This window comes from Etheostoma cragini, chromosome 18 (genome assembly GCF_013103735.1).
Source record: "Etheostoma cragini isolate CJK2018 chromosome 18, CSU_Ecrag_1.0, whole genome shotgun sequence".
NCBI classification, from domain to species: Eukaryota; Metazoa; Chordata; class Actinopteri; order Perciformes; family Percidae; genus Etheostoma; species Etheostoma cragini.
This window is the reverse complement of record NC_048424.1, coordinates 21805456-21832530: the sequence shown is the minus strand read 5'-3', so window position 1 is coordinate 21832530 and position 27075 is coordinate 21805456. Positions and strand designations below refer to the sequence as shown.

Sequence of the window (27075 nt, the reverse complement as noted above, 5' to 3'; positions counted from 1 at the left end):
AAAAAAACTGAAACTAAAAGTAGCCAACGCACTCCAAAACTAAACTATGTACTGAAGACTAAGAGAGATTTAGATTGATATTGATCTCATCTCACTCCCAGAATCAAAGGGAATAAGTCTCCAAAGACTGAACTAGTCCTTTAAGCTGTAATGAATCTGCAAATACAAATGTCCAAAGGGGACACGAGAGGATGCTTAGTAACAACTTTGGTTAGTATTCCTTAATACCCAGGACCCAGCTGTAAGGGTCAGATCATGTTCCCAGTGTGTTAGACAAATGAAAAGCTAATGGAACACACAGGGAAGCAGCCTGGCGTTACTTAACAGAATGACACTTCAATTATGGGTAGAGTCTCAGCGTCTACTCTGCTCTCAGCTGGAGTTTGTGTATGAGGAATACTAGCTGCCATAAGTGAGAATGTTCAGACTCCTCCCGCTGCCTCGGAACTTTAATTACGTTCGTGACTCTGTCCTTGCTTGCTCTTGTTTTGTGTGTTCCAGCCCTTCCCTGCATGCTCTCAGATGTAGGCATGCAGACACAGCTTAATTACGTTGTGCTTGCTCAGTAGTTTTGTTGTTAACTAATGTACCGCTCAACTTTGCTTTCATCATTGCTGGTACGAGACGTTGGTGTCTGTAACTGTAAAAGTTGATGAGGGGATGAAAATGAGGGTGAATTCAAAAACAGAGCAGTAAAAATGTGCATTGAAAAACAGAAATTAAAGGGATACTTCACAGATTATACACAACCACCTCATGTGACCAAAGTCACTAACTCCACGCCAAGTGATGGCCATTGCACTGATGGAGACTGTGACAAATACATAAAAAAAGATGATTTGCAAACACTGATTGTTTCCTGTATAGCCAATGCATGTGTCTACGCATACAACCCTTAGCTAAAGCTAAACACATGGCATGGAATTTGTGAACAGGAATTTCATTAAACGGGCAGCAAAAGACAAACACACTGCCTCTTATGCATGGACGAGTGTTGCAGGCTATGTGTCATTATGCTGACATCTGCTGGATTTCTGCTGAGGTACATCCTTCTGCAAAAGCTGTGATTCTAAATCACCATGTTTAAAACCTTGTTGTTAAAGTATCTAACAGCAACTTAACAGCCAGCTGCAATTGCACTTGATTGGACATTTCTGTTGTATAATGCCAGTAAAGCCGAACCTTGAACGTTGAACCTGTCAGCAGAAACATTAGAGTCGTGTTGTGTCTCACTTTGCTCTGATGGAGACAACGGTTTGTTTTCTGACAGCTGGAGAAAGGAAATGAAGATCAGCTGATTGATTCCAGTAAATCAGCAACATATAGTTGTATCCTCAACACATTTCTCCACAAAATAAGAAGTGTAGTAGAAATATATTTATTACAGAGCCAGAAACAACCCTGAAGAGACCAACGACTAATGCAATGTTAAAGTCTTCAAACAGTCCAAAGACTGGAGAGACATCAGACACAGGTGATCTGTTGCCTGGAATAAGTCTCTGGGACCCTGGCCAGTATTCCATAGCATTTCTCTCGAAGATGTATCATCCCAGTCGCCCTCGACCTCATCGCCGTGCAGAAAAAAGACATGGGAGACCAAGAGCACCAAGACCAAGGACAAGACCAGTAAATGGCTTTCATTACACGCTTGAAAATGATTTCAAACATAGCTTCAAATTGGAAATTTAAGCCTTTAATTTTAAAATCCTATATCAGAATGGTCAGAAATTATCTGAGTGACACACTGGATATGTGTTCTTTCACTCTGAGGTGGAATGACTCTGGCTTAACAGCAGGATTCCTTTTTAGAGTAGCCTGAAAAGGAGTTAAAATATGACTTTACCAGCCTGAAAAATATTTCAAATATAGCTATAATTGGACATTGAAGCCTTTCATTTTAAAATCCTATATCAGAATGGTCAGACATTACCGAGGGAGGTGACACAGTGGATGTGTCTCCAGACAGTGGAGCTTGCCCTGATCACATGCAAGAAGTCTATACAATAAAGGGTCATAACAAAGTGATAGTGTAAAAAGTCATACTACATGTCAAGTTGTCAGTTGTGTTCATGATTGTGTTTCAGTGCTGAGTGTGAGAGGAGTGTTGTCAGTGTAAACATGGTCGTGGCAGAGCAGGTTGAAGAGTCATTAAATATATATAGTAAAGTAGCATGTCGGAAAAAAAAATATATATATATATATATATATATATATAAAAATATATAATATAAGTCATACTATGGGATGTCAAAAAGTCATACTATAGTATGTCAAAAAGTCATAGTATAGTATGTCAAAAAGTCATAGTATAGTATGTCAAAAAGTCATACTATAGTATGTCAAAAAGTCATAGTATAGTATGTCAAACAGTCGTAGTATAGTATGTCAAAAGTCATAGTATAGTATGTCAAAAAGTCATACTATAGTATGTCAAAAAGTCATAGTATAGTATGTCAAAAAGTCATACTATAGTATGTCAAAAAGTCGTAGTATAGCATGTCAAAAAGTCATAGTATAGCATGTCAAAAAGTCATAGTATAGTATGTCAAAAAGTCATAGTATAGTATGTCAAAAAGTCATAGTATAGTATGTCAAAAAGTCATACTATAGTATGTAAAAAAGTCGTAGTATAGTATGTCAAAAAGTCATAGTATAGTATGTCAAAAAGTCGTACTATAGTATGTCAAAAAGTTGTAGTATAGTATGTCAAAAAGTCATAGTATAGTATGTCAAAAAGTCGTAGTATATTATGTCAAAAAGTCATAGTATAGTATGTCAAAAAGTCATACTATAGTATGTCAAAAAGTCATACTATAGTATGTCAAAAAGTCATACTATAGTATGTCAAAAAGTCATACTTCTTTAGACATGTTTTAGTTTTTTAGCTCATTAAATTCTGCACATCCTGTTCCACACTTGTCCAGTAAGTGGCGCTAATGCACCGCAGGCTGGTTTGCCGACCGCCAATAAACACCAACGAAGAAGACCGAGCCGCTACGCAGGAGCATGGATGGATGGATGCGCAGGAGAGTCAAATTCAAACCAGTTCGCCTACTAAAATGGCAGATGAAGTAACACGAGAGTGGAGCGATGAGCAGCTCAAAAGTGATGATTTCCCCAAAAAAGACATTATTACGTTCATCCAGGACAATGCAGCACACTCGGTATGTGTATCGCTTCAGTCTCATTGGTGTTATAGTGGAGTATATTTAGGATAAAATGCTAACGCTCAGTTTGAGCTGCAGCATGCTGTGTGCTAGCTAGCTAGCTAGCTGTGGCTAGCGTAGCCACACCAAGAAGGCCGTGTTTGTGTTTTAGCATCTAGCTAGCAAGGCACAATGTACAAAAGTACAGTCATATTCAAACCAAAGATTTCTGCACTGTTCAGATAAATACCATAGCTCATAATTTCAACTGACCAGCAGCAGAAACGCATATTTTTTTATGTTTACCGTGATTTTGAATAAGTTAGCCGTGACTGAAAATGACTGACTGACTTGAGTAGGAACACACACGCTGGTAAAACAAAGCTGGACCGTCTGCTCACTTTCTCCTTGTAACTGTGTTTTCCCTTTCAGTTCCTCAATGAGCACAAGCTGCTGGGAAACATAAAAAATGTTGCTAAAACAGCAAAGAAAGAACAACTAATTATTGCCTACAATCAGCTCTTTGAGTGCAAGGTAAGGGATGATAATACGACTTGATGTTGCACACAATGGATCTGCATCTCTAGGGTTGGACTACAAACTCATTCAATTGATGGATGGATGTGTGTGTGTGTGTTTCATGCTTTCTTTGTCATTTGTAGAAATTTAAAGGCACAGAGCCGATTGAAGATGTGACCGAGCAGGTTAAAGCAGTGAAAATTGAAGGAAAGGCCAAAGAAGTCCCGACAGAGGTTGTGGATGAGGTACGGGGTCCAGAGGGATGTTGTTGGCAGGATGTGGATATTGTAATTTTTTTCTTTCTACTATTAACTCAACTTCATTGTCTTCATTGCTTTTCTTAGGGTCCGCCAAAGTACACCAAGTCCGTGCTGAAAAAAGGTGACAAGACCAACTTTCCAAAGAAAGGCGAAAATGTGAGCTGCTGGTACACCGGGACCTTGGAGGATGGAACTGTCTTCGACACCAATGTCCCCAAAAGTATGACAGACCTGCACCTTACAGTGTCACTCCACCCCCAATGTTGTCCATTGGTCATTTTTTGTATGGATGCAACACAAAGCTTGAGATTCCTGGACCCGTGCGCAAACACCTTAAACGGGCACTTTAGTATTCATTTAATTTCATGTCCTAATTTTGTCATTCTAAGCTGTAATACCACCTGTCCTTTGCGGTTGCAGGTACAGATGAAGCCAGTATCCTGTGATGAAGATTCCATCTTCAGGTTTAAACCTTCATTGTTCTCTCTCTCTGCAGCGGAGAGAAAGAAGAAGCAAACTAAACCGCTGACCTTCAAAGTTGGCCTGGGCAGAGTCATCAGAGGAGTAAGTGATTCTCGTGTTTGTTTGTTTTTGCCCTGCATCCAAACTTCAGTCAGTTCCTGAATGGGACTCCTCTCAGCCGCATGCCATCATCAGTAATCCTTTGCTTTCACAGTGGGATGAGGCCTTACTGACGATGAGCAAGGGGGAAATAGCTCGGTTGGAGATTGAACCAGAGTGGGCCTACGGAAGGAAGGGGCTCCCCGACTCAAAGTATCCTTTTCTTTGGCTGGGTTTGTGCTTCACTCTAAATGTCATGTCTCGGTTCACTTTAGTTGCAGGGTTTCCAATTTTCCTACCCAACACCTTTTTTGACCTTTGGTAATTATCTACATTAAGTATTTGAATATTCAGAGGCACTGGGGGTGGCATGACTCGGCGGGACTCAACCAGCCAGTGTTCCTGTGCACAACCGATGCTTTCTTTACCTTCAATAAATCACATGAAAACACCACCAGGCTGCTTCAGTGTAAGCCTACACACACACACACACACACCAGTCTGCTCGGTTAGAACTCAGACAGACATTGCTCTGCTGAGTGGAGATGGGCGGCATAGCACTACAGTGTTCACACGGTGTAAATTAGCCTAGCAGAACCCTATAGCTTTGTTCCAACAGATCAGCAGGTGGAATTTTAGCCTTCGTGCACTTTTTTTTCCAGCTGACATTGTTGAAACAGAGCGACTAATTATGGTAGAGAGGGCAACATTTGGAGGACTGCTTTGTTGTCACTGCACCTCTCTGCTGCACACCCGGGGATGTGTGTGTGTGTGTGTGAGGAGACTCGGACAGAAATTGAAACCCTGTGGCAATGCGTGTCTTTCGCTTTATTTAATTGAAGTGTTTTTTAAAGATTCTATTCTATAGTATTGAAAATGGAACATCTGAAAATCTAGCAACCCTACAAATCAATAGTTGAATATTGTCTTCCAGCCCTTCTGCCTCCACAGGTGATCAGGTAATGTGTTTTGCACCTGTAACTGTTTTTGGAGCATTTCTCCTTTGGGAGTGTCGATACACTTCATGTTTCTCCTCCACTGCAGCTGTAATTTGTGATTTTTGTGATGTAATTTATAATTTTGTATTGAAAGTGGTCTGTTCCTTAACTCCAGCTCTACCAGAATTCCTCCCAATGCAAAGCTGATCTTTGAGGTTGAAGTGGTGGCTGTGGATTAACTGGCTACTGCTGACCAGCATGCATTGCATTTTAAAGGCAGAGGGAAAAATACTCAATGGCCTTGTTGTAAGGATTCAAGTTAAATGGCATTTGGATTGTGTTCTCTCTGTCTCATTCGTCACCATGTTAAAGGTGATGACCAATTATTACAGCATCTTGGCCAAAATGTGATGGCTTGTCAATAATGTACATATGAGACACCCTGAAACCTTATTCTTTGCATTTTCTTTTGTTCTTTTGCATGTACAATGTATATGATAAATAAACCTGTTTCAGAGAATATGTAGTACGGACTTGTTTATTCAATGGATCCTATAGGTTTGATGTCAAAATTGTGAAGATTACTTATTCACATGCATGTCATTGATTTTTTTAATGTCCTAGTAGGTGCAACATCAAGTAGATTAGGATATAAAGCTACAACCACAGTCATGTGCACTGATCTTTCAGATTTAATAGACATGTATTTTGATTAGCTTTACGCTTGTCCATCCATCAAATCAGTGTCAAAAATTAAGAAGGGCAAAAATGCCACAAGAAATCTCTGAATGCCGTGGCAGGGTAAGCTCCGGTGGTAGAGCAGGCACACTTATGAAGGCTCACTCCTCAGCGAAGTGACCGCAGGTTTGAGTCTGCCCTGTGGCCCTTTGCTGCACATCTCTCTCCCCTTTCATCTCATTTTCCTACACTGCAAACATTTACAGGAGATGACAATTAACAAAATAAGACGCAGAACTGCAGTGCCAACTTGCTGTGAGGTAGAATTGCTAACTGAGCCACTGCGTTGCCAATTCAATTAGTTTTGTCAAGAGCTTCTGCAGGTTTCACCAAGTCAAATCTAAGACATAAGAACGTTATGACATTTAAGACCTAAAGTCTTGTTTTCCCTCAAGCCTAGTATTAACTTGCACTTCCAAATGGACGAAGCTTAAAAACTCTGAAAGAGACTCAACATTAAGACATGTTGATTGGCTGCATTATAAGTTGCATGTTGGACTCATTTGTAGTTTTAATACAGCAAAATTTGATTTGGACTAGCAAAAGAACTACAATAGTGAAAGAACTACAACAAGAAACAAGCAGAAGAGGTAGAGTTGCAGACGTAGGAAAATTAAGACCCGTTATTTAAGGCTTCCAACACAATAAGACTTTTGAAAATTTTAGAATTTAAGACCCGTCGGAAACCGTGTTGTCACAAAACTCTGCAAATAGCAAAGACACCACTGTAATTGCAGGATACACCACGCAAAAAGTTCTTTTGTCCAAGCCAACTTTATTATTCTGTACAGCAGGATAACATTTAAACTTGTAAAAACCGATGGGATGTGATCAGGTTTCTCCTTTTGGGAATTGGAGCACTTAGGAGTTGGCGTTGGGTCCCTTCTTCTTTCCAAAGGTGGGCACCACGTTCACAAAGCGCCTGTTGTACTGGATGCGACGCTTAGCACGGCCAGTCCTCTTTTTCTTCTTCTCCTGCTTGTCCACCTAGACAAATTGACAGGAAGAGACATTTGTTATTTCTCCAAGATCAGGACGTATGCTTCCCAATAACTAGCTTATCCAAAACAGAAAATACACAAGCAATTGTATTCATCTTATTAAGCTAAGTAAAGGCATTTCTATTTTACTGAACACGAGGTGTTGGGATAAGCTTAAACCTCCGTACCTTGGGTGTCTGTCCCCTCACTTTTCCGGCACGGGCCAGAGAGCCGTGAACCTTACCTGAGGGCGAAACAAGGAAAGGAAAAGTGTTATTGGAATATTTCACAGACAAACTACAGCTTCTGCAGTTGTTTAGACAATAACATACCCATTGGGGTTCATGATTGATGAAAATCTTAATGACTGGTCTTACACAACCAGCATTATAACCAAAAAAAAACAACTAAATTGGACCCTTGTTCATTCAAAATTAGGGCTAGAGCAATTAATCGGCCCTTGCCAATTAGTGGGCTGTTTTATTTGCCTGATCAGCCTTGAAAGTTGATTTATAAAAACGTGCACTACTTTGGCTCCGCTACAGCTCACCCACAACACTATCAGACTTTTAATTTTTACCATACATGGATATTGGTTCCAAATGTTTTTTCAACTACTATTAAATGGTATTGTATCTGCCGATCTCTATTCAAAATTAAATGTTTATAATCCACAAGGAACACTGGCTTTTGACTTCTATCCCCACAGTGTCTTTGGTGGATAAGTGACCAAATAATTTGTATTTGAACACAGGACTAGACAACACAAAACACACAGAGTTGGTTGTTGCATCTGTGTACTGACCTCCCAGCAGCCTGCCAGCTACCTCCAGGGTGCAGTGCTCTGAGACACCACAGGATGCCAGGGAGGCATCATCCTCCAGTGGGCTACCAGCGAGCAACAGCACCTGATCCTCAACCAGGAGACCCTCTAGATCCTGGACATGGGCCTGAGAGACACACCAAAGTATTGGGAGTTTATATTCAAGCCAAATTCATGTAAAATCATTACTGACGGTACATATAGATCATTGATGCAGTCAAGTTACACAACTATTTCGAGATAAGAGATGGTCTGGTGTATTCTCAGATTTTTTATACCTTGATCTGTCCAACAGTCTCCTGTCCGGTCACCTCAAGGGTGTGAGTGTTCTGGGCACGCAAGAAGAGCTGCATCTTGATGCTGGAAGAAAGCACCAAAAAGCCAAGCGACTTAGTCATTATCAGTGTTTCTACTGCGGAAATAAGCTGGAGGCGTTGGTATTATATGTGACCGTTAACATTGGTCACCAAGCCCGCCACGTTGTGCCAGTATCTGGTTGTTACATAGTTAAGTTGGACATGGAAATACACTTAAATACTGACGAGAAGCACAACATGCTGGGAGCTGGAATAGACTAGCTAGCTAGTCTCGCTCGGTAACTTGCTAATGCTATGTTAGCTTAACTAGCCGCATGGGACACACGTTTCATTAAGTCGTTTAAAAACACGTGAAATTTGCTGTAACTGTTCAAATAAACAAGTCACTTGAGATAAACGGTGATATAGACAATATATTCGCATACCAAAACTTTCCAGTATTTGTGATAATTAGGGTTTTTCACTTATATTACACAGGCCTTACCTCGTTTGATGCTAGTCGTTCAACGCTAGGCATAGAAAGGGCTGTTTTAGGGCCGACACTGCGCATGTGCGGATTTACGTAAGCCAAGTCGCAAGCAGTGGCCACGCCCACCACGCGTTGTCGGTCGAAGGTGAAGCCGTTAATGAACGTTCACTTTAATGGCGTTTACATTGTTTTACTCGGCGCGCGCGAACGCACACGGAAAGATAGGACCGTATTATAAAATCATCAAATCTTCTGCCCAACTAAACGAACTGTGGCTTGAGTAGGCCTGGGTTTATAGGCTTGTTCTTTCTATGGATGACTTTCTTTACATTACCCAGCAGTTAAAAACAATTTTATTAAGTCACTGTTGTATATAGGTAAAATGTTACATTGACTATTAGCTTATGATAATGTGAACTTACTACGGAAGCTGAACAGTGAACAAGAAAAGATTATTTCTGTACTTAAAACACATGATTGCGTGTGATGATATGCTCCTAAATATTTCACGAGATCTGCATTGAGCAATTAGGATGATTCAATCAAAAAGAGACACTTCAGGATATCAATCTTTATTATGAAATCAAGTCCAAATAAAAAAGAGTTACTCTTTATTTGCTAAATGGAAACATAACCATGAAAGAAAAGGAGGAATCCTCCATTTGATTTATGGAAACATAACCATGAAATATTAAAAGTCTTATTTTGGGAGAGAGAAACATATGACTCCAGTACATCAATGACAGCCTCCTGTACAAGTTTAAATCTTAAACACAAAGAAAGAGACCAAACTAAGTCATCCAATCTAACAATTAAAAAGCTTTAATCACACAAGAAAAAAATATAAATATCTGCCTTCGCAAATACCATGCATTAAAGAAAAAAAGCAGCCAGTGATGATAAATGTGTGAGTTAATGTGTTCACACATTAGCAACATGACTGGTCAACATGACTGTCACGGAGGGCCAAGTGTATTATATTCCAACTAATGACTACAAAGTTTAACCGATAAGCACGCTTTCATTTTTTTTTAATCAGTTTCTGTGGTTGAATTGAAATCTCCATGACACCATGTTGAGAAGTCCTGTTCAGAGATGTAGGCAGGTCAGAAAGGATGTTTTCATCTGAGTCTCCATCTTCCCGTCTGGCTTTTGTCCATCATGTTGGGGGAGGAGGGTAGTACTGGTTGTACTGGGCGTATTGGTTGTACTGTCCCCAGGAGTTTTGTCCCCAACCGCCATATTGTTGCTGAAAAGGAGGGTAAACAGAAAAAATTGGGCAAATTACCATAATCCCAGCATACGGGTCTCGTCTTGTCCACAAATTTCAAAGCGTTAAGCAGCAAAGGGCCAGCCAAACTTTCTGTGCAGTGTGTTTCATTTGGTATGTTTGAGAATTCCTGATATAATTGTCCATCAACACTGATGCATAAATAGATGGGCAAAAGTGAAGGGAGAAATGAGTGTGCAACTCTGTGGCTCAGTCAAAAGACTGAAACAGACTGGAAAATGAAGATAAATATTTATTCAGTGCTTTTTCATTGGGGCATCAAACTCTGGTATTTTGGGGGAAAATAGACTTGAAGCGTAAATAAACACTTCCGGTTACTCCTGTGAGACAGTTGAGACGCGAGCCTGCATGGAGCCGCACAAATAAATAAAAAAAGAGCACAATATGTTGCATAAGCTGGCAAGTGAAAAGTGTGCCTGATACACTTTTTGTGTTTGTGTTTATGTTTTTAAACACAAACATGTTATGTTTTTCACCATAACAATAATAAAAAACCTTTTTCAGTGCCGTCGACTGCTCAGATAAGAAACCCACCTGGTACCAGGTGTTGTATGCAGAGTTGTTGGCCTGCGTGTCTGCCACTGCGTTGGCAGCATCCGTGGAACCGTCATCTACACGCTGTCTCTTGGCGTCTGGTTCTTGAGAGCTGGAGACAAATAGTTTCAAGTTAGTAGGATTCGTGTAAAGTAGTTCACCGAGAAGTAAAGCCCTGCGTTTGTCATTCGTTCACTGTGATTCAATGAATAGCTGACCACAGAACACTGCTACAAATACTATCCTTGATCGGAAAGTTATGAAAAAAATGTGTTGATGTGACCCAAGCCCTGTTCCCATTATCCACCTGTCAAACCCGTTCTCGGCCTTCCTCTTTGTGGGTTCGCTTTCTTTCTGTAGTTTCTGATGTTCTTCATATGCAGCCACAAGCCTGAAAGATGTTAAAGAATTACATTTATTTATTAAACATGACCAAAGGAACGCTAAATTAAAAAATCATTTTTTTAAATTGCCATTACTCAAATTAACAAGAAAACTCACACATTGATGTCACTGCCAAAGTCCTCGAGGAACTCAACCTTGCGCTGGCAGAAGAGGAGGCGGGATTCAAGGGACATCTGGCTGTTCAGGGCCCGGTCGAAACAAGCCAAGATCTCAGCCTCATTCTGCGTTACATCTCCACTATATTCCAGCTCAAGCAGGTTAAGATAGAGTTTTGGACTAGTCTGTAAAGCCACAAAAAAAAAAAATTAGTATGCATCTAACAACAAGTGCAATAAAGCCTTAGTGGAAAGATACAATTTACTTTAATTGCTGACTCGAGTTTCTCTTTGCATTCTGAGTAGAACTTATTCAACGAGAATGTCAACTGAATAACTTTCCATACTTCTCCACAGTTAAAGTTTGTCCAAATGTTATCAAGTATAATACCTGTTATCTCGTAGAATAAAATAAAAAACTATTCTTGTAACTTACACACATGAAGAGTATAAACCACTCAGATTTCCCACTTGGGATAAAACTAACGCAGCAAGTCAGAAAAAAGATAATTGTATGATCTCAGAGTGCGTTGCTCTGTTGTACCTTTTATTAGCCTCCACAGAGGGGTATGTCACCAGTGTGTAAATTAATTGCTTTTATTAAATGGCTCCCCCTTCCCCCATACGAAACCAGTTCTCACCTGGTCTTTTTCAATAGCATCCAGCAGCACCTTTCTGGCCTTGCTCAGACTTCTCTGCACCTTCATCATCTGCCTGGCCAGCTTCACAGCATAGAACGATGTCTCAGTGGCATTCTTTGCAGACTCCATGGCCTCCCTTAACAGTGCCTCCGTTTCATCCAAGTTACCATGGCGACGCTCAAGACTGACCCGTCGAAGACGCACCATGGCCAGACCTGGGACTGCTGCCTCCAGGGACTTCAGGATGCCCCGAGCCTCCTCTACATTACCTGAGCAAAGAAATACAGAAATAATGTCAGCATGGCAAAACACAAGGCAAATTATATTACATTTTATTATTTCAAGGTACGTTATCACTTTGTTCACATTGTAGTCACACAATCAGATAGTAAGTCATTCATACCCATTAAGGTCAAGGTAATCTGTCTGTTCACTCACCCTGCTGCTCCTCAAAGGCAGCCCACAGCAGGTGGATGGCTGGTTTCTTGGGCAAATGGATGGTACACGCCTTCTTGTAGACATGTCTCACGCCGTCAGTGCTGTAGCCCTCTAGATATTGTGCATACTTCAGAGTGAAAAAGAGAGGAGCAAGTTGGAAGAAATGCAGGGAAGGAAAGAGAAAAAGAACAGAGGAGAAAGGCAAAAGAGACAACACATTTTAAACCTACATTTTTAGTTGTCAGATACAGTGAATTTCTTCATTGACAAGATCGTTTTTAGAAATTTTCTGTGTAAACCCATCAGCACCTTCATGGAACCAATTAGATAAGTTTCTGTAAGGTAGTGGGAGACGAAGAAGATGCAACGTAGTAGTTGGCAAATGCTGCAGTCAAATCTTGTGTGGCAAGCTGGCCATCCCCTAATACAACAGATACAGTCACATATCAACGTTACACGCAAAGAGAGTGAAGGACGATTAACTGTATCGATGTACTATCATCGTTGGTGGGGAAGTGCGGGGAGGTAGCGGGAGTGAGAGAGGGGTTAAAGGTCACATTACCTTGGTCCAGAACTCTTCGTAGAGCGCACAAGCGATGAGGCACCGTTCAAACAGAACGACCACGCGCTCCGGAGTCCCATTTTCGATTTCAAAGTCCAGGTACTCCTTCCAGTTGTTCAGCTGGGTCTTCTCCAAGGCTTTGACATGGAAGTACGGCCTCTTGATCTAAAAAATAAATGAGTAGGACAGATATGAATAAATGTTGTTTTTTTTACAGTGTCATAATAAAAAAAAGCATTTTCAACAATTACCATTGTTGTGGACAAACAAGACACATACCCCTTCCTCAAAGGTCCAGCGCTTGCTGACTTCGTGTTCATTGTGGTTGAACACTTCCTGCCGAATCTCGATCACCTTGTGGCGCATGTTCTCGATCTCTGTCACTCTCTACATAAAGACACACAAAAACCCATGGTCAACGCCGTCATGTAATCTTCACCGTATCACATTCTCCACTTGATGTAAAAACTGCTAGTCCTGCAGCCAAGGATTTACATCACCATGAGCTTGCCAGAGCCAAGAAGCCTGTGGAGGGGGGAGGTATATATGCACCATGCATATCAGCCTCTGGGTGCAGGTTCTGGGCCTCAGTTGATCCTTTAAGTTTTAGGGCGAGTCCCTGACTGGATGCCAACTTGAATCCCCCCTGGCATTCATTGGCTTGGCTGCTGACATAAAGACACCTCTTCAAACCTAAACAAAGCTTTCCATCTTATAATGGAGAAAAGCCAAGCACCTGCCAACCCCTGCAACAAGTGCTTTTGTAAATGTGTCTCCCCTGCAGGAGGCAACCGGATTTTTACCTTGGCAGGGTCTGTAAGGTCTTCTGTACCAGGTGGCAGCTCCTCCTGATCGACCGTTGTCCCTTCTTCCTCGCTGATCATCGCCAGAAGGCTGGCTTTTGAGAGCTCGAGCCTCAGCTGAACAAACTCCTCTTCTGACAAGAAGTGTTTGGGGTTGTTGTTCTGCACATGCTCTTTGAACCTGCAAAAGATTAAAAATGGGTAAACCAGATCCAACTCAAAGAAAAAAACAGCACATTTTAAGCCTTTCTTCAACTACAGAGAACCTGTGTCTCAGGAGTATCGTGCTAGTAAGGAGCTGAAAGAAAGAAGTAACATGACTGCAACCAAAGTTGTTTTCGATTTTTTCCTCCTACCTCTGAAAGTGCTGGGAATAAAGCTGGGTTGGGATGCCCAAGATCCGGTCATAGATAGCGGTAACGTTATCCAGTTTCCCCAGCTCTGTCTCCCAGTTGATGAAGGACTCCCACAGACGGTCTGAGCGAAAGTCCGTGCCTGCTGCAAGCACTGCATGTTCATAGGCACTAGCAGGAAAAAATAGGAAAGGTTATAAAACTATTTGTCGTCATTTTAAATATTTGGTTAAATTCAATCACTTATACAAACAAAATAGGGATGATGAGATTTCACGGAGAGATTCTGCTGTCAAATAAATACGAGTCACACAACAAGTCTTTTACTTACGCTCGAATGCGTCCCTCTGTCTCTGGGTCACTCAGGTCAGAGTTCTCTTTGATAAAGGTCAGGTAGTGCAGCCACAAATCCACACTGAGAGGGATGGCCTGCAGACCTCTTCTGTATACCTTGGGATAGACCAAACACAAACAAGTCTGTCAATGGCTGGACTAATTTCACTTCAGTCACTGAGAAGTGTCTCTCTTTGCCCCTCTGGTTTAACAGTTGCTCTTGGCAGACTCTAAAAAGACCAAGACTTAGTCACAATTAAATGTTCTTTAGTCAGTGTACTACTATAACAATGGCATATTTACTAGCAACAATGCCAGAACAATCCAGCTGGTGACCAGCCAAATATTTGACTAGACAGAACAGCACATACAGTAATACCTAGAAAACGTAATACAAGAGAGCAACGTGTGTCCAATCCATGTTTATAGTTACCTCTTCTGCAACCTGTATGTTCTCATGCTTTTTCTCAATATCAGCATACTTCTTCCAGTAGCCATAGCAGTAGGGATAACGTAAGAAGAATGTATCAAATGACTTTCTCACAGCTGGAAGGGCATTCTGCAAAGGAGAGGTGACAGCAGAAAGATTGATAATGTTACCATTTACTGTTTAGTATGATACTTCAGTTAAATTTTAGTAATATATTAATTGACCGTGTCAGCACATATTTGAATAATCTGCATGTTTTTTCTCTCTTACCTCTTGCTCCACATACTGCAGCAGGTAGACCCAACCATTGAAGTCTTCCAGGTTCTCCTCGCATCCTTTGAATAGTTTTTCAAACTCACTGGGCAGCTCTGGCTCGGGCTCAGTAGGAACAATCAACTCTTCTGTTGTCTCTTTGGGTGATTCTTCCAGCTCCATGCTATCCTCTGTCATCTGTGGGGCCTCAGTCCCATCTGGAGAAGTTAACCAAAATCAAATTGTCACTGAATAATGTTTCAAAATGCACTGAATAAAGTGTGTGTGACTAGCTAAACAGTAAAAGCCCTTCTTACATTAGACAATAAAAGTCACAATTTTTATTATGTAAAAAGTTTTGGATCAGTTTCCCTTCTTCCAACAATATTAGGAGTCATTGTAGATTACAAACTGCAATAATATCAAAATCTTACAGTGAGTCATTATGGAAACAACTTGATATTGTGTTCCTTTTGGCCAAGTTATCATCAAAAAAGCAAACAAGTACATTAATGATTTTGTCCAGGTTGAGTTTAGTTGGTTCAAGTGTATTTATTGAAAACTTTGCATCTTTTTGCTTTTCACACAGACGTCTAAAGTCTGAGACAAGGACATGTGTGTTTAAATAACTGGCATGCTGTCTTCCATCAGACAGCTTTTTCTAAGGCAGTTTGGTCTTCAGATAACTTTTCACACAGTGGCCTGACCATCGTATACAACAAATTGAGTTCCGCTATGAGCGTGCATAAACTAATTGTTTTATCTCAAACACGGCCGGTCAGTGAAGGCGTAGTCGCAGCGGTAGCTGATGCGGATGTACTCGTTTATCAGAGTGCATGTTTCCCCCCCACCCTCACCTAACTGCCCTGACAAAAATTCAAAGCGGAAAAGCCCCCAAAAAAATCTTTACAAAGAATATGTGTCACAAATCAAGCAGCACAATTTAGATGATGTTATACTACTGCACATATGAACCAATGATGGGATACAGGTTGCTGTTTTTACCTAATTCAGTTGAATAAAAAGTTTTACTTTCCTGTAGTAAACTCTAATCCTCCTAAATCTTCCAATTTTCCACTTAAGTTGAAAATGTATTGGTGCCGTGTAGGAATACCAATTTTTTTATTAAAAAATTTTAAAATAAAATTGAGATATATACTGTTTATCTTACCTTGACTGCCATCATGCACAGCAGCTTCTGGCTCTGCCCTCATCTGCTGGTTCTCTTGCTCAGGCTCTCCGGACTCAGATTTGTGTTCTGGTGGCTGCGCTGCCTCGTCTGTAGGCTGTGGTGGTGGTGGCGGTGGAGGTGGTGGCTGCTCTTGGAACAGTTGAGCACTGACAATCTGAAAATGCTCCACAGCCTTCTCCACAGATCCCAACTCTGTGGAATCCATCTGCTCATTTGGTGACTGCTGTTCCCCCGGAGCATCCTGGGACGCATCGGAATCGTCAGGCAAGATATTGGCGAGTGGTTCTGGAGTAACCTTGTCTGGGGACCAGTCAGCAGTTTGGCCTAGAACAGGAAGGTCAGAAAGAAAGGCATCCCCATTGCTCTCCATGGCAGGGGACTCAGTGTCCAGCATTCCAGAAATGATGTCGTCTGAGAGTTGCAGGCCTGTTGAAAAGCAGGTTGAATTATTAATATATTTTTTTATTCTTAAAAGTCAGATTTTTAATAACTAACATGGCTCATTTAAAAATGTGGTTTCCAAACAAAACTCCTGAACTTTCATCATGTATTTGGCATTAGATGATTTACTACCACTATAATTCATAATGGTTTGGGCTGTGTGAAATTAGTCGTTTCTCCAATTAAATTGGATTTTTGTTTTAGAGAAGACGCATTTTATGTTTAATCTAAAATCAGTCTTTTAAAGAGAAATGTGTAGCTTTGTGGAGTACATCTTATCTTTTTGGTCAACAATTTTTATTTTATTTTTTTTATCAGAAACTACTTTGATAATCAGTTACTTGTTTCAGTCATTTTCAAGCCAAAATACGAAATATCACGTTTCAGCTTCCCAACGTAAAGAGATTCTTTTTTTCCTTTGCCCACGACAAACCTATCTTTACGTTTTGGACTCTTGGTCAAAGAAACACACTTAAGACATCACAGTGAGCTTGAAAAGAATGAACGGCAGATCCAAGTAAAAACCAAGTTAGCTAAAGTTATACTAAAAAAGGTCACCCTGCTTTAGAAGCCGGAGCTGTTGCTATAGTATAGGACACTTCCTTGTTATGACTTTAAAAAAGAGAAGACAGCTTTGGCTTAGCCGAACGTTAGCTAGCTACTAAAAATAATGCACCCACGTGATTGGCTTAGTTAAATAATACTACGCAAGCCCATTAAATACACGATAAACGTTAACTAATGTACGTGTTCCGTCGAAGTGGATTGACATTAGCTTTAGCTTTGTTTGCGGTTTGAGGCCATGTTGCAACCGGGGAGCTCAAAGTTCAATCAGAAGTTGGGCCTAGTTTCTTAGCTAGCTAGCCATTTCTTGAATATCGCAGCACTCAGATTGACGTTAGCTTTACATAAGCGCTCGTTAAATAACGTTGAATATTAACTCAATTTTAAACATTTAGTAAGCTTACCAAGGCCACATTAAGAAATGTTATTTAACAATTATTGACTACCTTTCAAGTCCGTTCACCGTAAGTTTAGCTAGCCAACTACTAGAACCACAAAGTGTGACGCATATGCCTCTATCTCCAGGTAATAGTCGGTACCAGCGGAGCAGCTCCACCACGTTAGCTAACGTTAGCCGGCTAACGTTGGCAATTTCCCTAGCTAACGTTACCACTAGTAGCTAGCTTAAGCTGGCTGCTGTGTTGTACAATTCTTGTCACATTACGCCAACTCGACACATTAAGGTAAGTTTTTAAATCTTACCAGTATCTTCCATGAAATTTTGTCACCCTTCTGAACTTGTGTGCTTGGCTTTCGAAGTCACTCTATCTAAGCTACAAGGACCAGGCGCGCTTTGCCCACCATACTTAACTTCAAAGAAGAACCTAGAAGGAAGTGTACGCATGCTCCGTTTACCGCCCGCCCTAACGTGTGGCGAAAACATTGCCTGTTAATATCAATTAATTATTAATTTAGTCTATGGGTGAAACTCCTTATTTTTTTTTGACAGTGTATGCAACCTTTTTTAAGTTTATACAACGTGCGACATCGTCATTACATAGAGAGAGAAACACTAAAGAAACACTTGGTTAACTAAAGAATACATGTATTTAACATAGGCCTGCACTTTAGCAGTTAAATGTTTATACAGTATACAACATAAGATTTAATATCATCCACATGGAAGTTAATATACACAACATAATTTGCCTGTAGTTTTTAATTTGTTGATATTACAGCTAAATACCAATAAATCAGCTGGTGTATTGGCCCATATAACTTTATTGTAGATATGATACATAACAAGAGTTAGCATTACATAGTATCTGCCAGGGATTAGTTTGTTTATCATTATTTATCATCTTAATGAAATCACCATTTAATAGTTTTAATAATTGCTCTTATTGTATCCAACCCCTGCATGACTTACAACTTCTTTAATCATAGTGTAGGCTCTCTTAGTTGTGCTTCAAGTTTTAATAAGCCGGTCACAAGTAGGCTAATAGGCTGCTTGCTTTCGACAGTAGTCCCCCCCCCACCCCCCCTTCCCTACTCTCTCCCAACCTCCACGTCACTGACTAATCGTTTTGAATGATCAGACATGTTGGAAAGACCCACTTGTAAACCCTCTCTTGAGATCATTAGGCTTATTAAATCATTTTCATATGTATAGGCCTCTATGATTCTAGTGGCAGACGTAGTATGAAATGTAGTATAAATACATATTGAATGCTCAAATGGCGTCAACATCGCTAATGGACCGGTTTTCAGTTCAGTTGCTTTGAGGCGCGCATGCGAAATGGCGTACGGTGCCTTTAAGGACTGTCGGAAATCTTATTATTTAAGTGAAGAGTGCAAATGTTTCAAGTTGCTTTGTATTTAGCCATTATATTTTTACTAGTTTTACTACTGTAAACTAGTTTTTTTATTACTATAAATTAAGAAGGTATGAGCTATGATAAAATGGCGTTCAAATGCTGAATAACTGAAGTCAAGCTTTATGCTGCAGTTGAACTTCTCTCCATGCCGCAGTGATGTGGAAGTGTAGTCCGGGGCGTGTCAGCGCAAAAAAAGCTTTGAATCTAATTTATTGCATTTAATATTAGGATTAAGAAAGTAATAATAATGTAACATTAAACAACACACCTATATTTACTTCAAGAATGAATGTGGTTTGATCAATTGGATTGATTGTCGGACTACACAACCCAACTGTCTGTCATTTGATGTAAACATTGCTATCCTGAATGGTGCATCACTTTGAACTAAACCATTACTTTAAAACACTGAGAAGAAGAGAGAGAGAGAGAGAGAGAGAAAAACTCTCAAATGTAGGGTTGAATGTAGTTAGTTACCAAAACTGTTCTTACTAGGACTAGTGTGTTCATGTTCATCATAGGAGATGCTGAATGAGAACATACATGTTCAGGAGCTTTAAGCTAAAAACTAAGCATTGCATAGCACATACAGGAAATAATCCAAAGAGCAGTGACCTATTAAAACAACCAGGAAAACATAAAGTAATAAATACACACATGATTATTATAAACATTACTTATGACTAACTTATGGATTAAATATGCCATAATCATTGTTATAATAAAAAATACGGTGATCCAAAATAGATAAAATACAACAGCAGAGCATGGAAGTGTGGAAAAGATTAATAAAAAAAAAAAATGCAATGCCCTTATATTTGAATGTGTTTCGTGTTTCATAAGTCGGAGCTCATGAGATGCTCCTGAACGCAGCAGTAGTGTGTGTGTGTGTGTGTGTAGAGGAAGTGGCGGCTGATCTGGGTCCGCACCTTTTCCGGTAACACAGCACCGCCGCCGCTGTGTGACTGAACGGCTGGGGAGAGAGAGAGATAGAGAGAGAGAGAGAGAGAGAGAGAGGGAGGAAGAGACACATAGAGCGGCAAGAGAGGGGAGAAACGGCGCGGGGACTGGGGGATGATTGCCGCAGACGGAGGTATGTACGCCGCTCTCTGTGTTCTTTGTGTTTGCGAGGCTTTTCTACCCGCCTAGACCAGGTTTTTTCGGATCCAAAGTTGTCCTCTGTACTAACACCCCTCCCTTCTCCGGACCGCTCTTGTGTCACAGGGGGAAGACAGGAAAGTCGGATGAATCAATGACCTTTTGAACGCTCTTCCTCTGGATGTCCCGGTGCAGAAACGGGCCGGAGAGCTTCAATCCGGGACAAGAAGGACTTGGAATGTGGATTTTGAAGGAAGTCTGTGCTCAACGGCGAGTTTGAAACAAGGGGATGTCATTTTTTCTTCTTAAATCGGAGGGCAGTGGATCATGAAAATATATCCCCACCCAACTGTGCGAGGGCTCCACACGTACTGCTCCCATTGACTGCTCCCAGTCAGCCTCTCAGGACAGACCCCCAGCGTCCAGCTAACTGGACTGGTCTGCTATCCAACGGGACACACTTGAAAGTAGCCGCCTTCAGAGTACCGACACTGGTGTCAGCCCACCGCTGCCATCACGTGGAGGGCTCCCAGCACACACTGAAACTCTAACTTCTCAGTTGGATTGTAAACCACTTCTAGTTTCTCTCACAAGAGAAGTCTTGTTTTCTCCTTCTAATAAAGTATTTATGCACAGCAAACAAGATGGGGAAAATGCTCTCGAAGATCTTTGGCAACAAGGAGATGAGAATATTGATGCTTGGACTTGATGCTGCTGGTAAAACCACCATCCTGTACAAGCTGAAGCTGGGACAGTCGGTCACCACCATCCCCACCGTCGGCTTCAACGTGGAGACCGTCACCTATAAGAATGTGAAGTTCAACGTGTGGGACGTGGGGGGGCAGGACAAGATCAGGCCACTTTGGAGACATTACTACACAGGCACCCAGGGCCTGATTTTCGTGGTGGACTGTGCCGACAGGGACAGGATCGATGAGGCGAAGCAGGAGCTCCACCGAATCATCAACGACCGGGAGATGAGGGACGCCATCATCCTGATCTTCGCCAACAAACAGGACCTGCCAGACGCCATGAAACCCCACGAGATCCAGGAGAAGCTGGGCCTGACCCGGATCAGAGATAGGAATTGGTACGTTCAGCCCTCGTGTGCGACATCGGGGGATGGACTATACGAGGGCTTGACCTGGCTTACCTCAAATTACAAATCCTAATGTTTCTCACTTCACCAGCCTGGACACTTGGAGACAAAAAAGTAGCTGAGAATAAAAATGAAAAAAAAATGCAATCTGAAGCAATTAATAGCACGACCTCTCTGCTGAGTGTATGTCGAAGAGAGTAAAAATTCTATTTTGTTTTCTTTTTCTTTTTGATAATGACTTCAATATAACCCCAGATTTCATTTATACAAAATACAATTAATTTTTTGGGCTGGCTTACTTTTTTTTGGGTAGTTTGCTTTGGTTCACATTCTGCATATTCAGTGCTGTTTAAATATACAATACTCTTACTTTTGAGCTCTTCTTTTGTTTTCCTGCTTTTTGTATAATTTCTTTGAGGGCACTTTGGGGACACACACTTGTACTTTTGCCCCCTGCTTATCTTTCATTCGGTATTCTCATGACCCAGCTACATATCCAAAGGATGGGAAAGTCCAGAAACCATTGCCTACATCAGCATATCAATTTCATGACTCAAACTGCCTCGGTAATTTGTAAGAATGTGTGTTATGGATGTGTTGGGACCTTTTTTTTTTGAGAAAGAAAAATAGCTGTTTTCTTAATTGATTGTACTGGGGTGGTGGAGGAAATGTGTCCATACCTGTTTCCTTTGCAGTGATCACATCCATCATGTCTGCTGTGGCAGTTTGTGTGAAAGACACTATGTGGACGCTGGATATTCACAGACACTGTGATACGGATATATATTTTTGTTGTTTCAGATTCTGAATCCGTTACCACCAGTCTTATGATCGCCTCTTTTGTTTCTCCCCGAGCTTCCGTTACTGGGGAGTGTTTGTAGTTTTCAGCTGCCTTAGGAGGGGACCAGGTTTGCAGGTGCCCCAAAATCAAGAGTTACTGCAGCAGAAGGTATTCTTAACTGCTGAGTTAGCACTTTGGGAGAGAGAGGGGGGTTACCAACCAGCTGGCTGTGCACATTTAGGTTTTCTGACTGACTTTTGGACCCCAGCAAATGTTTACGAAATACCCAACCCCCCACCGTCTCCCATATAGGTGCTTCTTTTCTTTTTCTTTTTCACGTCCTCGTCATCTACCTGTACTATTTAGATCCCGCAGACACACACCAACTCTCTGTTTATAGTTAATAGATGCTGCTCTGTCTGATTTTTGTTCCCTTTTCTTTTGCTATGCTGATGAAATAATAAAAAAAATATATCCAGATCAGTACGGAAGTGACGTCTTTTCAATAAGCGACCGTTAGAAGAGTAGCAAAAGTAATATTTCACTTCTGAAAAAGTCCAGCTCATAAAGGAGGAAGTGAGACTTGGAACGAACTGTGAAGTGAGGGGAGCTTTTGGCCTGTTTGCTTTCGGCACATGTACGTGTGAGTCACTGGCTGTGAATAAATGATGAGATCTCTAGTTTCAGTGTAGCGATTGTGAGGTAAAACGCGCTCTGCCGCCGGTCTCAAAGTATCACTTTTTGGATCCAGGAGCCGGCTCCTCAGATGCCTTTTGACATTTTCAAACAAGAGAAGCAAAGTAAGAGGTAATGTGGAGTTGGTCCAAAAGTCAACAAGCTTAAGATTTTAAATAGGGTACAGAATGACACTTGGTACAGTCTTGGTGATGCCATGACTATATCTCAACATGGGTGCTGTTAAAAGTTTCAAGAGCAGGAAATGGCATTTCTCATAAACAGATTTATATTGTCCTCGTGATAGAAGTATACATTCGTCCTATAAAGAGGGTGAATCTGGGTCACTGAGAACTTGATGCGAGCATCGCTTACTTCATGCTTGTGTGACTCCTGAGGTTAGGGTGACAGCCTGGAGAAAAGGTCTGCACCAGCCCGGTGTTTTGGCCTGAGATCAGGCCACAGTTTTGAAGCCATTCATTTTTTTCTTCTTCTATTTGTTCTAACCACTTACTGGTACTGTATAGTTTGACGTGTACCTAAGGAAGGAAAAGAGCAGTGTGTCTAAGGTCAGCTTCTCCTCGTGCATTTGAAGAGGCTGGTGTGAACTGGCGGTCATGACATCATGTATGCCCTTTAAAAAATGTCTATATCTGAAATATGGGTTTCTTTTCAACCAAATTACCACAAAAAAAAGGATTGGATTCCTTACAACGCTCTTTGCAAATCCAACTGATCACTTTAATTCCTGACTGGTCCTCTGATCTTAAGTATTAGTCAGAATAATTCCTAATTTCTGTGTTTTTTTTAACTCAAATATTAGGTCCAATTCTATTTAAATGAGAGTTATTGACCATGCATTCCAGAAAGTAGTAAAACTAGCAAGGTGGTGTTAGTGAAAACTAAAATAAAAGTCTGAAAAAGGGACAAAAATGTCAAATTTGTGTCCATTTTTGACCCGGTAGGACAACACAAGTGTTAAGAGACAAACAAGTAACAGTAAGTGTCAGGTTGAACTGTAAACACAGACAGGTGAAATACTGAATCCAGTGCATGTTTTGTCTATTTCTGAACGTGCTGTATCAGTAGGTAGCATTCTTATCACTCTCAAATATCCTCATAATGTTACAGTTTCAAGGTATTACATCTTATTTCCTGATATTTGACTGCAGCCATGTTCAGGCCAGGAATTCCCGTGCAGGAATGCTTGCTCTCTCTATCTCTGTATTTGCTCGCTTTGCTCATGCAGTGTTTGTTCTGCAGCTGCTGATTTGAAGTTTGACCTGTAGCTCGGCTGAAAACAGCACCGTTAAAGTGACGTGTCCTTGGTGGACAGGGACAGGCAGTTGAACTGAGATAGGCGCACTAATGCCACAGTATATAGCAGGAGTGTCAAACATACGGTCCATGGGCCAGAACTGGTCCACCAAAGGGTCCAATGGATGACTTTGCAAAGTGTGAAAATTGCAGAGAAGTAATTCATTCCAATTCCAAATGTATTACTTTAATCTCAGAGAATATGCATGTTCTCTGAACTCTCTGTGGCCGATAAAGTTTAATAAAGTTTTGGATCTTTGGAGGGGTTTACTGATCTGGCCCACTTCAGATCAAAATAGGGTTATGTGGCCCATGAACTAAAATGGGTTTGACACCCCTGGTCTATAGTCTCTCCTGAAACCGCTCACTTTGCAGTAATGGGGGAGAAGCGGCACTTACAGGAATATTGTGCATTTTCACAGTGCGCTTTTGTAATGACGCCGCTTTATTTGAACAGTTGAGGGCAGTGCCTCTGCTGGGTCAAGTATGATCTTGTTTCCACTCATGATTTCCACTGTGGATGTGGAAATCCAAAATACATATACCGCTACAAATCCTTTTTCTTTTCTCAGGAAAGGAAACAGGTCCTGGTGTTCCATGTAGCTGACGACTGTATCTGTTGACCTTGCATTACGTCACACAGAGCCAGTGGTTCATGCTGCTCAAGACATGACAGAGGCCTTTTGTACAGCTGTCACTGCACTCAGCAGCTGATGCACTGCACACATTGGCTGGTGTCTAAAGCTGTCACACTCACCTGTGGCCCTCACTTAAAGAGCACGATCCCAGAGCTCTTCTCTCCTCTTATAACCAGGTAGAATTTACAAATTCAACAGCATTTTTGTCGAGAAAACCCTGGCTCAGAGTGTCGGCTGCTAGTGGAGAAGTAGCTGAAACTAATCCGCTCTGGAGTTGTTCACAGTTACCCTGCAACCTCATAGATACACTGAGACATTTCTTTCAGTTCCTTCTCCTTGTCATCATCACTTGAATCAGGAGTTCCGATGTGATTCTTATAAAATGTGTTTCCGGTGACCAGTCTCTCAGTGAAAGCTCACTACGGAAGTGTGGATGTGAATGAAAGCCCGAGTAGACCTGCTCCGCTGTCTTTCACATTCAGCTTTAGCCTCGAGCTGCCATTGTACGTTGCCGGGTGGGGGTGGACTAAACTATTGTACGCCCTTTGAAGAGTGAGGTTTCAAACAATACTTTTAAATGGAGCTCACTGGCAGTTCCTCTGTCATTTGTTTACTCAGGCGTTCCTCTTTGATTTTAATCTCATTTTTTCGTCCAGCAAACCAGGAAACTGTCACAGACAATGCACATTTCAACATGAAGGAGTCAGTTGCTCATGAAATTGTATTTAATGAAATATGACACACACAAAAAACCTCAGACATGCTTTCACGGAAACATTCACCTGTCAAGGACGTGTGTCCTGTATAAATCTTAATCCACGCGCTAAAAGCATGGGATGTGTTTCTGTTAACTTCAACCACGCATACACTAACTCATACGGTGAGATCTCAAGTTGAATACACACACTTGTCATCGCTGTTGTGTTCTACCCACGGTTGTTTCCATAGAGCTGGGGATTTCAGAGACAGTTTGCTCTCCTTTTAACCCTCGTGTTGTCTCCCCGCCGACCTGCACATTTTTGTCAAAAGTTTAAATAAAAAACCTTTTTAGCAAAGTTTTGGGCGTGTTTTTTTGGCACTTTTGTGTCTTTCCGCCGATGTCTTTGTCACTTTTTCAACATTTGTTAACTTTTTCTGAGCCTTTTGAAATTGTAGTGTGTTTTTTCCCCAAATATTTTATATATTATATAAATATATATTATATATATATTACATTAGTCACTTTTTAACATTTGTGTCATTTTGTTCTGTATTTTTTCCAAATTTTTGTGACTTAAAAAACAACAACAACACTTTTATTGACATTTGTTGCACACAAGTTTTTTTATTAATTATTCTTTTCTCCAAATGCTATACAATTGACAAAAAAACACCCAAATTCAATGAAAGTAGTCAACTGATTATTTATTTAACTTGTGAGGAGCGTTGTTGGGAACCAGCTACGTTAATTGTTTGGACAATTTGTTTGAAAGAAACCCACATTTTTTGATATAGAAACTTTTTGAAAAAGGGTAAAAAACAACAGGAAGGTAAAATAGCCATGTGCCAAGTGAGGCACTCAGTGAGAGTTCCAACCTCAAGCTTTCTCCCATCATGTTTGTACAAATGTGTTTATGTGTTAACGTGTTCATCTGATTGGCTGCTGTAGATATGGAAGCCTACAATCTGTGGAATGAAAAGTGAAGGGACACAAACATTTCGACGACATTTAGAAAACCATTGCGGACCACGGACTGCCGACATGAAGATCGTTATTCAAGATTTCTTTATTTGTCCTTCTACAGTACACTGTAGTACAAAAGTATGTGCATATTTCACAGCTTAATAAAAAAATACACCACAGAAACAGTTAAAAACACCGTAGAAAAGTCGAGATATTAGCCATGTATACAGTTTGAAAAGAAATAAATGCTTATATGGGTGTGCAGAGCCTGTAGAGTGATCAATATAAATATACCAAGTCTAAAAAAAACTAAAACATATAAATACCTACAGATATAATATACAGTTGGAGGAATAAATATCCATATTTAAAGTAGTGTGGTGGAGAATAAGGTGCAGTCAGAACAGATAAATATATATACATATATATATATATATATATATATATATATATATATATATATATATATATATATATATATATATATATATATATATATATACATATATATGTCTTGTTTGAAGTCTTGTTTATCAGTTACTGTTGGCATGAACCTCATCAGTTTTGAGAGGAGCACGTAAATTACACAAAGACTAGGGTTTATCTAAGTGGAATTTTATAGGAAAAGTGTCTATTAAGTAGTTCATTAGAAAATCCTCTATGCATGATCCAACTAGTCCCTCTAACACACCCCTCTGCCTAATCTGTATCAAACCAGTTCTTCTTCAGCTTGTCAAGGATACAATGTGCCCTGGGATTGCTTTTGTTTTCCCGTGCTTTTCAAAAAAACACTGTCTTTTGAGTGAATGATTATCTTCACAGGCATTTAATTGTCCAACAACGTCCAAGACAGACACACACAATGGGACATTAGGGCAGGCTAGATGGGCCGGAGCTACAGC

General features: G+C 40.7%; 4 protein-coding genes across 5 annotated transcripts; 2 read left to right on the top strand and 2 right to left on the bottom strand.

Annotated features, from left to right (window-relative positions):
• The first annotated feature begins 2940 nt into the window (after window positions 1-2940).
• Window positions 2941-5944, top strand: fkbp3 (FKBP prolyl isomerase 3). The gene is made up of 7 exons (XM_034899949.1): window positions 2941-3164; window positions 3579-3680; window positions 3809-3910; window positions 4010-4145; window positions 4422-4489; window positions 4602-4699; window positions 5609-5944. The coding sequence occupies exons 1-7, from the start codon at window positions 3015-3017 to the stop codon at window positions 5661-5663; spliced, it is 711 nt and encodes a 236-aa protein (XP_034755840.1). The 5' UTR covers window positions 2941-3014; the 3' UTR covers window positions 5664-5944.
• A 973-nt stretch (window positions 5945-6917) lies between these two features.
• Window positions 6918-8913, bottom strand: faua (FAU ubiquitin like and ribosomal protein S30 fusion a). Its single transcript, XM_034899957.1, has 5 exons — window positions 8767-8913; window positions 8244-8325; window positions 7948-8092; window positions 7331-7386; window positions 6918-7149 (listed from the first exon to the last, which is right to left on the bottom strand). The coding sequence occupies exons 2-5, from the start codon at window positions 8316-8318 to the stop codon at window positions 7024-7026; spliced, it is 402 nt and encodes a 133-aa protein (XP_034755848.1). The 5' UTR covers window positions 8319-8325; window positions 8767-8913; the 3' UTR covers window positions 6918-7023.
• Window positions 8914-9307: 394 nt separating this feature from the next.
• On the bottom strand, window positions 9308-18054 carry prpf39 (PRP39 pre-mRNA processing factor 39 homolog (yeast)). 2 transcript variants are annotated; one of them, XM_034899905.1, is made up of 15 exons: window positions 17788-18054; window positions 16060-16506; window positions 14907-15106; window positions 14640-14765; window positions 14205-14323; window positions 13877-14044; window positions 13521-13701; window positions 12997-13104; window positions 12718-12882; window positions 12156-12282; window positions 11718-11986; window positions 11078-11262; window positions 10884-10967; window positions 10577-10688; window positions 9308-10000 (listed from the first exon to the last, which is right to left on the bottom strand). In XM_034899905.1, exons 1-15 carry the CDS (start codon window positions 17798-17800, stop codon window positions 9911-9913), a joined length of 2394 nt encoding a protein of 797 aa, XP_034755796.1. In that variant the 5' UTR covers window positions 17801-18054; the 3' UTR covers window positions 9308-9910. The 2 variants fall into 2 exon arrangements, with proteins under 2 accessions (XP_034755796.1, XP_034755797.1); XM_034899906.1 differs by having other exon boundaries at window positions 10893-10967.
• A 1851-nt stretch (window positions 18055-19905) lies between these two features.
• On the top strand, window positions 19906-22363 carry arf6a (ADP-ribosylation factor 6a). Its single transcript, XM_034899953.1, has 2 exons — window positions 19906-19995; window positions 20127-22363. Exon 2 carries the CDS (start codon window positions 20645-20647, stop codon window positions 21170-21172), a length of 528 nt encoding a protein of 175 aa, XP_034755844.1. The 5' UTR covers window positions 19906-19995; window positions 20127-20644; the 3' UTR covers window positions 21173-22363.
• Window positions 22364-27075: the final 4712 nt, after the last annotated feature.

What these genes read in the sequence shown, in the direction of transcription:
- faua (XM_034899957.1), bottom strand. Translation starts at nt 8,318, where the DNA reads ATGCAGCTCTTCTTGCGTGCCCAGAACACTCACACCCTTGAGGTGACC. An exon ending in AGCTGGCAGGCTGCTGGGAG is followed by an intron (nt 7,387 to 7,947) that starts GTCAGTACACAG and finishes TTTCGCCCTCAG; the next exon opens with GTAAGGTTCACGGCTCTCTG. An exon ending in TGAGGGGACAGACACCCAAG is followed by an intron (nt 7,150 to 7,330) that starts GTACGGAGGTTT and finishes CAATTTGTCTAG; the next exon opens with GTGGACAAGCAGGAGAAGAA.
- fkbp3 (XM_034899949.1), top strand. Translation starts at nt 3,015, where the DNA reads ATGGATGCGCAGGAGAGTCAAATTCAAACCAGTTCGCCTACTAAAATG. An exon ending in CGACACCAATGTCCCCAAAA is followed by an intron (nt 4,146 to 4,421) that starts GTATGACAGACC and finishes CTCTCTCTGCAG; the next exon opens with CGGAGAGAAAGAAGAAGCAA. An exon ending in TGGGCAGAGTCATCAGAGGA is followed by an intron (nt 4,490 to 4,601) that starts GTAAGTGATTCT and finishes TTGCTTTCACAG; the next exon opens with TGGGATGAGGCCTTACTGAC.
- prpf39 (XM_034899905.1), bottom strand. An exon ending in TATTCCCAGCACTTTCAGAG is followed by an intron (nt 13,702 to 13,876) that starts GTAGGAGGAAAA and finishes AATCTTTTGCAG; the next exon opens with GTTCAAAGAGCATGTGCAGA. An exon ending in TGCCTTTGAGGAGCAGCAGG is followed by an intron (nt 11,987 to 12,155) that starts GTGAGTGAACAG and finishes TTCTTTGCTCAG; the next exon opens with GTAATGTAGAGGAGGCTCGG.
- arf6a (XM_034899953.1), top strand. Translation starts at nt 20,645, where the DNA reads ATGGGGAAAATGCTCTCGAAGATCTTTGGCAACAAGGAGATGAGAATA.